At 47.8% G+C, this 14151-nt stretch overlaps 1 protein-coding gene across 2 annotated transcripts in view; it reads left to right on the top strand.

Annotated features, from left to right (window-relative positions):
- Window positions 1-14151, top strand: part of CCDC17 (coiled-coil domain containing 17) — a 71217-nt gene that overhangs the window by 51740 nt on the left and 5326 nt on the right. For both annotated transcript variants that reach the window (XM_073643604.1, XM_073643605.1), the window contains exons 17-25: window positions 1192-1284; window positions 1651-1831; window positions 2081-2184; window positions 2571-2714; window positions 5854-6008; window positions 8775-8895; window positions 9035-9151; window positions 12147-12244; window positions 12988-13143. In XM_073643604.1, the coding sequence (XP_073499705.1) occupies window positions 1192-1284; window positions 1651-1831; window positions 2081-2184; window positions 2571-2714; window positions 5854-6008; window positions 8775-8895; window positions 9035-9151; window positions 12147-12244; window positions 12988-13143 (1169 nt within the window). The remainder of the gene's footprint in view (window positions 1-1191; window positions 1285-1650; window positions 1832-2080; window positions 2185-2570; window positions 2715-5853; window positions 6009-8774; window positions 8896-9034; window positions 9152-12146; window positions 12245-12987; window positions 13144-14151) is intronic.

Genomic DNA, 14151 nt, shown 5'->3' with positions numbered 1-14151 from the left:
CAAGAATATAACTACTATAATACTGCTCCCTATGTACAAGAATATAACTACTATAATACTGACCTTATGTACTAGAATATAACTACTATAATACTGACCCTATGTACTAGAATATAACTACTATAATACTGCCTCTATGTACAAGAATATAACTACTATAATACTGCCTCTATGTACAAGAATATAACTACTATAATACTGCTCCTATGTACAAGAATATAACTACTATAATACTGCCCCTATGTACAAGAATGGAACTACTATAATACTGCTCCTATGTACAAGAATATAACTATTATAATACTGCTCCTATGTACAAGAATATAACTACTATAATACTGCCCCCTATGTACCAGAATATAACTGCTATAATACTGCTCCTATGTACAAGAATATAACTACTATAATACTGCCCCTATGTACAAGAATATAACTACTATAATACTGCTCCTATGTACAAGAATATAACTACTATAATACTGCCCCTATGTACAAGAATATAACTACTATAATACTGCTCCTATGTATAAGAATATAACTACTATAATACTGCCCCTATGTACAAGAATATAACTACTATAATACTGCCCTCTATGTACAAGAATATAACTACTATAATACTGCCCCTATGTACAAGAATATAACTACTATAATACTGCTCCTATGTACAAGAATATAACTACTATAATACTGCTCTTATGTACAAGAATATAACTACTATAATACTGCCTCCTATGTACAAGAATATAACTACTATAATACTGCCCCCTATGTACTAAAATATAACTACTATAATACTGCCCCCTATGCACAATATAACTACTATAATACTGCTCCTACGTACAAGAATATAACTACTATAATACTGCCCCTATGTACAATATAACTACTATAATACTGCTCCTATGTACAATATAACTACTATAATACTGCTCCTATGTACAAGAATATAACTACTATAATAATGCCCCTATGTACAAGAATATAACTACTATAATACTGCCCCTATGTACAAGAATATAACTACTATAATACTGCCCCCTATGTACAAGAATATAACTACTATAATACTGCCCCTATGTACAAGAATATAACTACTATAATACTGCCCCTATGTACAAGAATATAACTACTATAATACTGCTCTTATGTACAGGAATATTGTTGCCTAATAGATATTTGCTCCTGCAGGTAATTCGCACTGGTGGGAAGGGAATGTCCTGCATTATGTCGGCTGTCAGCTCCTCAGTCCAGGCCCGCTGCTTCATCTTCGGAGAGCAGGAGGTAGATTCTGCATGGTGATATTATGTTGGCAGATTGGGTGTGAATGTTTCTATGATAAGATGTGTGATAATACAATTTAATCAATCTCCACTCGGAGTCTTGGATACATCTCACTAACAATTTACAGGAAATACTCACTTATAAGTGGGCACAGTTTTAGGAAGAGACCCTCAGCAACCCCTTGATGCGGTGCCCGGACCCCCAGCAGTGCCGTCCCTATCACAGGGCAGGAATCTCCACATTTCTCTGGAGATATTACTGTTGTGAATGTTCCTGCATTACATAATGTTCAGAAGAATGGCGCCCCTAGTGGCTAGTTCTGCTGCCTGCTAGGAACGGATACATATTGTTGTTTTGCACTTCCAGGCGGTATTCAACAAGGTTGATCCCGAGGACGATATGCTGCTGATGCTGCGGTTCTACCACTGGCCGGGCGGCAGCACCGCCTGGGCTCCATGGCAGTACCGGAAGAGTCTGCAGCCATTGCTGGCCACTGAAGAGTGGGCTGTAGCCTGGACGGTTGTCAGACTTACCAGACCTGGAGCAGGTGAACATGGGATTGTATCACACATCATAGGCTTAGATACACCAACACTACGGACTGTATCACACATGATGGGCTTAGATGCCATCAAAACAGCTGACAGTATCACACATGCTTGGATACGTAGGCTCAGTGGACAGTATCACATACAGTATAGTGAGAGAACATGCAGTGGGCTCAGCAGATGGTATCACACAAGATAGGCTTAGATACATCAGTATCTGATAACCCTTTCATTTCCGCCATCCTCAGGTTCTGCCGATTCTGGAAGCCGCCATATCGAGTGGAACACTGGAATTCATGATCTCCCCCTCTACCACAGTCCGGGACCCCCGGTGCTCCAGCTCTCTGCCATTGTGAGTTTCATAGTTAATAAATCAGACAGATCGGAATCGGATGTAGTGCGTGTCCAGGCTGCGCTCAGCTCTGCTGCATCACCCACCCATGCGGAAATTAGTGTATTTCAGGATCCCGGCTCAGGCTGTTCATGGTATTACAGAGATGAGGTTGAGGTTTAATGCAAGATTTTTGGGCTCTGATACAAAATCTATGCAACTAGACTATCAACATACTACAAAGCAGTGCTGCACTATAAAGCATGGGGGAGAAGCACCACAACACAGCCACGGTTGAGTCACTCATCCGTACACCACGTCATTCACACTTCAGTGTAATATATGGGGCCACTGTGTAGCTTCATGCTCCATCTGCCTGTATACTCAGGTCATTGCCTTTTTCTTAGCGGCCAGACGGCTACGGAGAGATCTTTGAGCCATATGGTGGCGCCAGGTTACAGCTCTGCATGTTCAGCACAGTTCCACCAGATTTCCCTTTTCCTGACGAGACTCCAATCACAGATGACGACGATGCCAACGTCCTCCCGGAGGTGAGATTACCCATCCTCCTCCTCTTGTATCCCTTCCTTATAGATTGTAAATTCCTATAGTCGGGAGTCTTAAGATGCTCGTCTTAAGGCTGCAAAACTATTGTGGACAAGCATTGCTAGGAACACTTGTTTCCCGATAATTGAGCAGGGTAAAACAGGCTGGCGATCACCTGATCAGCAAGAATAATGCTCATTTGTCGGGTAAAATTATTTTTCCGTTTGTCCAAACGATCATCATTCTCGGCAGCGCATTGTCCTGTATGAACAGGACTCGTGCTGCCGAGAACAATGGCAGCCTATGCCAACTGAATGGTCTATTACAGATCGGTCTTCCCGTCAATGTAAATGCACCCTTACTCCTCCACTTCTGGTATCTCCTCTAGATTGTAAACTCCAGTGGTCAAGAATTTTAAGGTCTGTTTACACCAACCAACCAGCAGCACAATTCCACTGCCGATCAGGACTCGTTTAATATTCTGTTTACACCGGCAGGCCGTGCTTCAGATGAAGGATCTGTTATCAGCAGCACAGTTCTTGTTTAATATTCTGTTTACACCAGCAGGCAGTGCTTCAGATGAAGGATCTGTTATCGACAGCACAGGTCTTGTTTAATATTCTGTTTACACCAGCAGGCAGTGCTTCAGATGAAGGATCTGTTATCGACATCACAGGTCTTGTTTAATATTCTGTTTACACCAGCAGGCAGTGCTTCAGATGAAGGATCTGTTATCGGCAGCACAGGTCTTGTTTAATATTCTGTTTACACCAGCAGGCAGTGCTTCAGATGAAGGATCTGTTATCAGCAGCACAGGTCTTGTTTAATATTCTGTTTACACCAGCAGGCAGTGCTTCAGATGAAGGATCTGTTATCAGCAGCACAGGTCTTGTTTAATATTCTGTTTACACCAGCAGGCAGTGCTTCAGATGAAGGATCTGTTATCGACAGCACAGGTCTTGTTTAATATTCTGTTTACACCAGCAGGCAGTGCTTCAGATGAAGGATCTGTTATCGGCAGCACAGGTCTTGTTTAATATTCTGTTTACACCAGCAGGCAGTGCTTCAGATGAAGGATCTGTTATCAGCAGCACAGGTCTTGTTTAATATTCTGTTTACACCAGCAGGCAGTGCTTCAGATGAAGGATCTGTTATCAGCAGCACAGGTCTTGTTTAATATTCTGTTTACACCAGCAGGCAGTGCTTCAGATGAAGGATCTGTTATCGACAGCACAGGTCTTGTTTAATATTCTGTTTACACCAGCAGGCAGTGCTTCAGATGAAGGATCTGTTATCAGCAGCACAGGTCTTGTTTAATATTCTGTTTACACCAGCAGGCAGTGCTTCAGATGAAGGATCTGTTATCAGCAGCACAGGTCTTGTTTAATATTCTGTTTACACCAGCAGGCAGTGCTTCAGATGAAGGATCTGTTATCGACAGCACAGGTCTTGTTTAATATTCTGTTTACACCAGCAGGCAGTGCTTCAGATGAAGGATCTGTTATCGACATCACAGGTCTTGTTTAATATTCTGTTTACACCAGCAGGCAGTGCTTCAGATGAAGGATCTGTTATCGGCAGCACAGGTCTTGTTTAATATTCTGTTTACACCAGCAGGCAGTGCTTCAGATGAAGGATCTGTTATCAGCAGCACAGGTCTTGTTTAATATTCTGTTTACACCAGCAGGCAGTGCTTCAGATGAAGGATCTGTTATCAGCAGCACAGGTCTTGTTTAATATTCTGTTTACACCAGCAGGCAGTGCTTCAGATGAAGGATCTGTTATCAGCAGCACAGGTCTTGTTTAATATTCTGTTTACACCAGCAGGCAGTGCTTCAGATGAAGGATCTGTTATCGGCAGCACAGGTCTTGTTTAATATTCTGTTTACACCAGCAGGCAGTGCTTCAGATGAAGGATCTGTTATCAGCAGCACAGGTCTTGTTTAATATTCTGTTTACACCAGCAGGCAGTGCTTCAGATGAAGGATCTGTTATCAGCAGCACAGGTCTTGTTTAATATTCTGTTTACACCAGCAGGCAGTGCTTCAGATGAAGGATCTGTTATCGACAGCACAGGTCTTGTTTAATATTCTGTTTACACCAGCAGGCAGTGCTTCAGATGAAGGATCTGTTATCGGCAGCACAGGTCTTGTTTAATATTCTGTTTACACCAGCAGGCAGTGCTTCAGATGAACGATCTGTTATCGACAGTACAGGTCTTGTTTAGTATTCTGTTTACACCAGCAGGCAGTGCTTCAGATGAACGATCTGTTATCGGCAGCACAGGTCTTGTTTAATATTCTGTTTACACCAGCAGGCAGTGCTTCAGATGAAGGATCTGTTATCGGCAGCACTGGTCTTGTTTAATATTCTGTTTACACCAGCAGGCAGTGCTTCAGATGAAGGATCTGTTATCGGCAGCACAGGTCTTGTTTAATATTCTGTTTACACCAGCAGGCAGTGCTTCAGATGAAAGATCTGTTATCAACAGTACAGGTCTTGTTTAATATTCTGTTTACACCAGCAGGCAGTGCTTCAGATGAAGGATCTGTTATCGGCAGCACAGGTCTTGTTTAATATTCTGTTTACACCAGCAGGCAGTGCTTCAGATAAAAGATCTGTTATCAACAGCACAGGTCTTGTTTAATATTCTGTTTACACCGGCAGGCAGTGCTTCAGATGAACGATCTGTTATCGGCAGCACAGGTCTTGTTTACTCAGGACAATGTGCTGCTGAGAATGATGATCTTTTTGGCAAACCCAAAGATCTTTTCTCTCGATGATCATGCGTTTTGCTCGTTCGTCGGGTGATCGGCTGCCTGCATGAATATCGTGGAGGCGAGTGTTTCTAGGATCGCTTGTTACTGAATATCGCGCAGTGTAAATGAACCTTTAGGCTACATTCCCACAATGAGTTTTCTACGCTGCGTACTGTAGAAAAAAACGCAAGTAACTTATTTTACTTAATGGGTGCAGGAAATCTGTAACATCAAAAACTCATTGTGTGAACACAGCCTTACTCCTCTACCACCTCTTGTATCTCCATACAGTGTGTAAGCTCCTATGACCAGGCCTGCCTCTCATGGACAATGTGACTTTCCATCCTGTGTATATTGTATATTATTCTGCCTGTCTCTTGTATAGGGTGTGTATATCGCTCACTCTCGGAGCGTCCCCCCAGCAGAGTCTTACCGGTCTGGAGACACCATCAGGCTCCTCATTGATGGCGCGCGCTTCCTGCCTGACGCTGTGACGGTCACTCGAGTCACTGGACGGATATTTGACAAGAACTATGACCAGTAAGCAGAGGCTCCAGGACTGTGCCGTCAGTGGGTTTAACCGAAGGCCCAATCCTGTGATACCACCTGAGCTCCAGGACTGTGCCGCACAGAGCGGCCGGTCAGTGGGTCGCACCGGACGCCCAATCCTGTGATATCACCTGAGCTCCAGGATTGTGCCGTACAGAGCGGCCGGTCAGTGGGTCGCACCGGACGCCCAATCCTGTGATATCACCTGAGCTCCAACAGAGCGGCCGGTCAGTGTGTCACACCAGACCCCTGATCCTGTGATATCACCTGAGCTCCGGGATTGTTCCGTACAGAGCGGCCAGTCAGTGGGTCGCACCGGACGCCCAATCCTGTGATATCACCTGAGCTCCAAGATTATGCCGTACAGAGCGGCCGGTCAGTGGGTCACACCGGACCCCTAATCCTGTGATATCACCTGAGCTCCAGGATTGTTCCGTACAGAGCAGCCGGTCAGTGGGTCGCACCGGACCCCCCATCCTGTGATATCACCTGAGCTCCAGGATTGTTCCGTACAGAGCGGCCGGTCAGTGTGTCGCACCAGTCCCCTGATCCTGTGATATCACCTGAGCTCCAGGATTGTTCCGTACAGAGTGGCCGGTCAGTGAGCCGCATCGGACTCCCGATCCTGGGATATCACCTGAGCTCCAGGATTGTTCCGTACAGAGTGGCCGGTCAGTGGGCCGCATTGGACCCCCGATCCTATGATATCACATGAGCTCCAAGATTGTTCCGTACAGAGTGGCTGGTCAGTGGGCCGCATCGGACTCCCGATCCTGGGATATCACCTGAGCTCCAGGATTGTTCCGTATAGAGCGGCCGGTCAGTGGGTCTCACCGGACCCCCGATCCTATGATATCACCTGAGCTCCAGGATTGTTCCTTACAGAGTGGCCGGTCAGTGGGCCGCATCGGACTCCCGATCCTGGGATATCACCTGAGCTCCAGGATTGTTCCGTACACAGTGGCCGGTGAGTGGGCCGCATCGGACCCCCAATCCTATGATATCACCTGAGCTCCAAGATTGTGCCGTACAGAGCGGCCGGTCAGTGGGTCACACCGGACCCCTAATCTGTGATATCACCTGAGCTCCAGGATTGTTCCGTACAGAGCGGCCGGTCAGTGGGTCGCACCGGACCCCCCATCCTGTGATATCACCTGAGCTCCAGGATTGTTCCGTACAGAGCGGCCGGTCAGTGTGTCGCACCAGACCCCTGATCCTGTGATATCACCTGAGCTCCAGGATTGTTCCGTACAGAGTGGCCGGTCAGTGAGCCGCATCGGACTCCCGATCCTGGGATATCACCTGAGCTCCAGGATTGTTCCGTACAGAGTGGCCGGTCAGTGGGCCCCATTGGACCCCCGATCCTATGATATCACATGAGCTCCAGGATTGTTCCGTACAGAGTGGCTGGTCAGTGGGCCGCATCGGACTCCCGATCCTGGGATATCACCTGAGCTCCAGGATTTTGCCGTACAGAGCGGCCGGTCAGTGGGTCGCACCAGACCCCCAATCCTGTGATATCACCTGAGCTCCAGGATTGTTCCGTACAGAGTGGCCGGTCAGTGGGCCGCATCGGACTCCCGATCCTGGGATATCACCTGAGCTCCAGGATTGTGCCGTACAGAGCGGCCGGTCAGTGGGTCGCACCGGACCTCCGATCCTATGATATCACCTGAGCTCCAGGATTGTTCCGTACAGAGTGGCCGGTCAGTGGGCTGCATTGGACTCCCGATCCTGGGATATCACCTGAGCTCCAGGATTGTTCCGTACAGAGTGGCCGGTGAGTGGGCCGCATCGGACCCCCGATCCTATGATATCACCTGAGCTCCAGGATTGTTCCTTACAGAGTGGCCGGTCAGTGGGCCGCATCGGACTCCCGATCCTGGGATATCACCTGAGCTCCAGGATTGTTCCGTACAGAGTGGCCGGTCAGTGGGCCGCATCGGACTCCCGATCCTGGGATATCACCTGAGCTCCAGGATTGTGCCGTACAGAGCGGCCGGTCAGTGGGTCGCACCGGACCCCCGATCCTATGATATCACCTGAGCTCCAGGATTGTTCCGTACAGAGTGGCCGGTCAGTGGGCCGCATCGGACTCCCAATCCTATGATATCACCTGAGCTCCAGGATTGTTCCTTACAGAGTGGCCGGTCAGTGGGCCGCATCGGACTCCCGATCCTGGGATATCACCTGAGCTCCAGGATTGTGCCGTACAGAGCGGCCGGTCAGTGGGTCGCACCAGACCCCCGATCCTATGATATCACCTGAGCTCCAGGATTGTTCCTTACAGAGTGGCCGGTCAGTGGGCCGCATCGGACTCCCGATCCTGGGATATCACCTGAGCTCCAGGATTGTTCCGTACAGAGTGGCCGGTGAGTGGGCCGCATCGGACCCCCAATCCTATGATATCACCTGAGCTCCAGGATTGTTCCTTACAGAGTGGCCGGTCAGTGGGCCGCATCGGACTCCCGATCCTATGATATCACCTGAGCTCCAGGATTGTTCCTTACAGAGTGGCCGGTCAGTGGGCCGCATCGGACTCCCGATCCTGGGATATCACCTGAGCTCCAGGATTGTGCCGTACAGAGCGGCCGGTCACTGGGTTGCACCGGACTCCCGATCCTGTGATGTCATCTGAGCTTCAGGACCACTTCATGTAGGCAATTGAACGCTCCCCAAATAAACTCCCAAAAGGTCCAAGCATGTGCAATCGTATAATTGTATCTGACGTCTGATTCGCGGCTTCTCTTTTCCCAGGATCGGACCGGATATCTGCACCGGGATCGATTTAACCAGCGACATTTTCCATCCATCTTATAACTGCGCCATAAAGATTAATTGTCCAAACATCTCACCGACCGCCACCCTGCTATTAAAGGTACCAGACATGGGGTGGAGGGGGGTGGAGACCCTGGCTTCTTTCATTTGTGTAGTATTTGGGGGGTAGCAACCCCTATATCTGATTCTACGCTGCCGTGTGTTATCGTACGGTGATTTTCCGTCCTTCTGTTTGCCAGGTTTATACCATAGATCGGTTCACCCTGGATCTGGCGCTCATTGGTTGGGCAGCAATTAATATCTTTGTCGAGTCTGGAACCCTTGTGGCACCGAAAACTGATTCTGGAGACATTCAGGTGACGTCTAATTTACATGGGCCTTCACCAACCGCAATATAATCTTATCATGGTGCCAGCAGCGGTATAATGATTAGTTTATGGCGCCATTATGTGCACACTGTATAGTGGTATATTTTGGGCACTACATATACAGTACTGTTATGTGTTCTCTGTAGGACAGTAGTATGTGTGCACACTTATTTGCCTGTGTGGGACGGCCACAGTGACTCTAGTGGGCATTGTACACCCATCCTAGTAAATACAATACTGTAATGTCCTACAATTAAAATAATAGTGCCATATAGTGACCTAGAAATAATGATACAATCTGCCCCATCTTTGTCCTGTTTTCTGCTTGCTTGTTCTTTACAATGGCTGCACACTATCCTCACATAGTGCTGCTCGCACAGCTGATCGGTTTGTGACAGTGTATCAGTGAAAACCATTAAAGACGTTGTCCACTACTTTTACATTGATGCTCTATCCGTAGGATAGGGCATCAATGTATGATCAGCCGGGGTCCCACACGCGGCACCCCCGCCGATCAGCTGTTATCAGTGCCGGCAGCCGGAAATGCCCACCTGCCGGGCTCCGCCGTCAAGATAGGGAATCAATGTAAAAGTAGTGGACAACCCCTTTAACCTGGAGTCCAGGAGAGGAAAAGTCGTCACAGATGATTGCCGGCATTGATCCGCTGTAGTTGTCCTTTCAGAGAAACCAAGACGAGTGTTTGTGGGAAAACCTGTGCCCCATTATCGGTGCCGTCACACACCCGATGAGCAAGCAAAATGCATTGATTTGTATGTTGGCATACAAATCGTTGTTCTCGGCAGCACATCGCCCTGTGTAAATGAGACATGCTGCCGATAACGACAGAGCAATCAAACAGACCTGTCTAAAGAGACCATTACAAACCCTTCAGCTGTGTGATGAGGATTAGGTCAGGGTACTCCTCTCTGCTGCACTCTATGTGGTCAGGGTACTCCTCTCTGCTGCACTCTATGTGGTCAGGGTACACCTCTCTGCTACACTCTATGTGGTCAGGGTACTCCTCTCTGCTGCACTCTATGTGGTCAGGGTACTCCTCTCTGCTACACTCTATGTGGTCAGGGTACTCCTCTCTGCTACACTCTATGTGGTCAGGGTACACCTCTCTGCTACACTCTATGTGGTCAGGGTACTCCTCTCTGCTGCACTCTATGTGGTCAGGGTACTCCTCTCTGCTACACTCTATGTGGTCAGGGTACACCTCTCTGCTACACTCTATGTGGTCAGGGTACTCCTCTCTGCTACACTCTATGTGGTCAGGGTACTCCTCTCTGCTACACTCTATTTGGTCAGGGTACACCTCTCTGCTACACTCTATGTGGTCAGGGTACTCCTCTCAGCTGCACTCTATGTGGTCAGGGTACTCCTCTCTGCTACACTCTATGTGGTCAGGGTACTCCTCTCTGCTGCACTCTATGTGGTCAGGGTACTCCTCTCTGCTGCACTCTATTTGGTCAGGGTACACCTCTCTGCTACACTCTATGTGGTCAGGGTACTCCTCTCTGCTGCACTCTATGTGGTCAGGGTACTCCTCTCTGCTACACTCTATGTGGTCAGGGTACTCCTCTCTGCTGCACTCTATGTGGTCAGGGTACTCCTCTCTGCTACACTCTATTTGGTCAGGGTACACCTCTCTGCTACACTCTATGTGGTCAGGGTACTCCTCTCTGCTGCACTCTATGTGGTCAGGGTACACCTCTCTGCTACACTCTATGTGGTCAGGGTACTCCTCTCTGCTGCACTCTATGTGGTCAGGGTACACCTCTCTGCTACACTCTATGTGGTCAGGGTACTCCTCTCTGCTGCACTCTATGTGGTCAGGGTACTCCTCTCTGCTGCACTCTATGTGGTCAGGGTACACCTCTCTGCTGCACTCTATGTGGTCAGGGTACACCTCTCTGCTACACTCTATGTGGTCAGGGTACTCCTCTCTGCTGCACTCTATGTGGTCAGGGTACTCCTCTCTGCTACACTCTATGTGGTCAGGGTACTCCTCTCTGCTGCACTCTATGTGGTCAGGGTACACCTCTCTGCTACACTCTATGTGGTCAGGGTACTCCTCTCTGCTACACTCTATGTGGTCAGGGTACTCCTCTCTGCTGCACTCTATGTGGTCAGGGTACTCCTCTCTGCTGCACTCTATGTGGTCAGGGTACTCCTCTCTGCTGCACTCTATATGGTCAGGGTACTCCTCTCTGCTACACTCTATGTGGTCAGGGTACTCCTCTCTGCTGCACTCTATGTGGTCAGGGTACTCCTCTCTGCTACACTCTATGTGGTCAGGGTACTCCTCTCTGCTGCACTCTATGTGGTCAGGGTACTCCTCTCTGCTGCACTCTATATGGTCAGGGTACTCCTCTCTGCTACACTCTATATGGTCAGGGTACTCCTCTCTGCTACACTCTATGTGGTCAGGGTACTCCTCTCTGCTGCACTCTATATGGTCAGGGTACTCCTCTCTGCTGCACTCTATATGGTCAGGGTACTCCTCTCTGCTACACTCTATGTGGTCAGGGTACTCCTCTCTGCTGCACTCTATGTGGTCAGGGTACTCCTCTCTGCTACACTGTATGTGGTCAGGGTACTCCTCTCTGCTGCACTCTATGTGGTCAGGGTACTCCTCTCTGCTGCACTCTATATGGTCAGGGTACTCCTCTCTGCTACACTCTATGTGGTCAGGGTACTCCTCTCTGCTGCACTCTATATGGTCAGGGTACTCCTCTCTGCTGCACTCTATATGGTCAGGGTACTCCTCTCTGCTACACTCTATGTGGTCAGGGTACTCCTCTCTGCTGCACTCTATATGGTCAGGGTTCTCTTCTCTGCTGCACTCTATGTGGTCAGGGTACTCCTCTCTGCTACACTCTATATGGTCAGGGTACTCCTCTCTGCTACACTCTATATGGTCAGGGTTCTCTTCTCTGCTGCGCTCTATTTCCCAATCTGACGCTCACATATCTTCCAGGTCTCCTTAAATGAAGGTGCGCACCAGATCCGTGTCTATCACCTCCCCCCTCCCACTGACCAGGCATTTTCTGTGGAGTCACTGACCTCATCAGGACGGTGAGAATGATGAGAGTTGTAGTCATGAATAACACAGTAAAGGTTGCAATGAGAGAACTGGCGATATATGACATTACCTTGTGATCATGGGAGGGAAGGAGGCATTTAGGGTCGCTCATCCTATTAAGAAACATAATAGTTTTTCCCCTGGCTGATAACAGAGAACAATATATTGTATTCAGAATGTTGTTTTTTTTTTCTACTTTTGGACTAGGACTAGTACGGAAAAAGCTTTTATCCTTGTAATATATGTCTTGTGTTTACCAACATCAGGCAGAGATCTTTACAATGTTGAGAAAATTGGACCAGGAAGACCAGCGGCGGCAATCACATCTAATGTGCGATTACAGGGGCCGTCCATCAGCTGACAACCCCTCTATAAATAAAGTAATCGCCCTTGTAAAATAAAAATAACACCGACTCCCCTCCAACGCCATTCCAGTACTGTCGGCCCTCGGCGGTCTCCTGGGACATTGTTATCCCGTGTCAGCCCTGCGATCAGCGGCTGCTGCGCTCTCACTGCTGCCTGCGGGCGGCCGCTGATTGACTGCAGGGCTGAAGTCGCATCACAATGTCAAGCGATCCCCGGCGCTGACATCGCTGCAGAAGGTGAATGTGTTACTTTATTTTCCAAGGGGGAACTACTTATTTTCTTATTTTAAAATGGGGTTATCCAGGTAGTGTACAATCCCTTTAACATGAAAATATCCATTTCATGTTCTCTCCCTTCCATGTTTGTGCAGCATCGTGCCCTGTGCCACACTATTACTCAGCATCATGAAGGCTGGAACCACAACCACCACTAGGGGGCGTCCTGAATACTCTCAGGGGGTGTACTTCTCCAGAACAGCTCACCCCACCCCAGGGGAGACTCAGCTGTACCGGGCAATGGGGAACAGGTGAGATATTTATCACTGCACCAGCAGAATAGTGAGTGCAGCTCTAGAGTATAATACAGGATGTAACTCAGGATCAGTACAGGATCAGTAATGTAATGTATGTACACAGTGACTGCACCAGCAGAATAGTGAGTGCAGCTCTGGAGTATAATACAGGATGTAACTCAGGATCAGTAATGTAATGTATGTACACAGTGACTGCACCAGCAGAATAGTGAGTGCAGCTCTGGGGTATAATACAGGATGTAACTCAGGATCAGTACAGGATCAGTAATGTAATGTATGTACACAGTGACTGCACCAGCAGAATAGTGAGTGCAGCTCTAGAGTATAATACAGGATGTAACTCAGGATCAGTACAGGATCAGTAATGTAATGTATGTACACAGTGACTGCACCAGCAGAATAGTGAGTGCAGCTCTGTAGTATAATACAGGATGTAACTCAGGATCAGTAATGTAATGTATGTACACAGTGACTGCACCAGCAGAATAGTGAGTGCAGCTCTGGGGTATAATACAGGATGTAACTCAGGATCAGTACAGGATCAGTAATGTAATGTATGTACACAGTGACTGCACCAGCAGAATAGTGAGTGCAGCTCTGGGGTATAATACAGGATGTAACTCAGGATCAGTACAGGATAAGTAATGTAATGTAATGTATGTACACAGTGACTCCACCAGCAGAATAGTGAGTACAGCTCTAGAGTATAATACAGGATGTAACTCAGGATCAGTACAGGATAAGTAATGTAATGTATGTACACAGTGACTGCACCAGCAGAATAGTGAGTGCAGCTCTGGAGTATAATACATGATATAACTCAGGATCAGTACAGGATCAGTAATGTAATGTATGTACACAGTGACTGCACCAGCAGAATAGTGAGTGCAGCTCTGGGGGATAATACAGGATGTAACTCAGGCTCAGTACTGGATCAGTAATGTAATGTATGTACACCGTGACTCCACCAGCAGAATAGTGAGTGCAGCTCTGGAGTATAAT

The sequence above is a fragment of the Phyllobates terribilis genome, unplaced genomic scaffold (assembly GCF_046119375.1).
Source record: "Phyllobates terribilis strain yellow unplaced genomic scaffold, ASM4611937v1 Scaffold_8__6_contigs__length_399053987, whole genome shotgun sequence".
Lineage (NCBI taxonomy): Eukaryota > Metazoa > Chordata > Amphibia > Anura > Dendrobatidae > Phyllobates > Phyllobates terribilis.
This window is presented reverse-complemented; position numbering and strand designations above follow the sequence as displayed.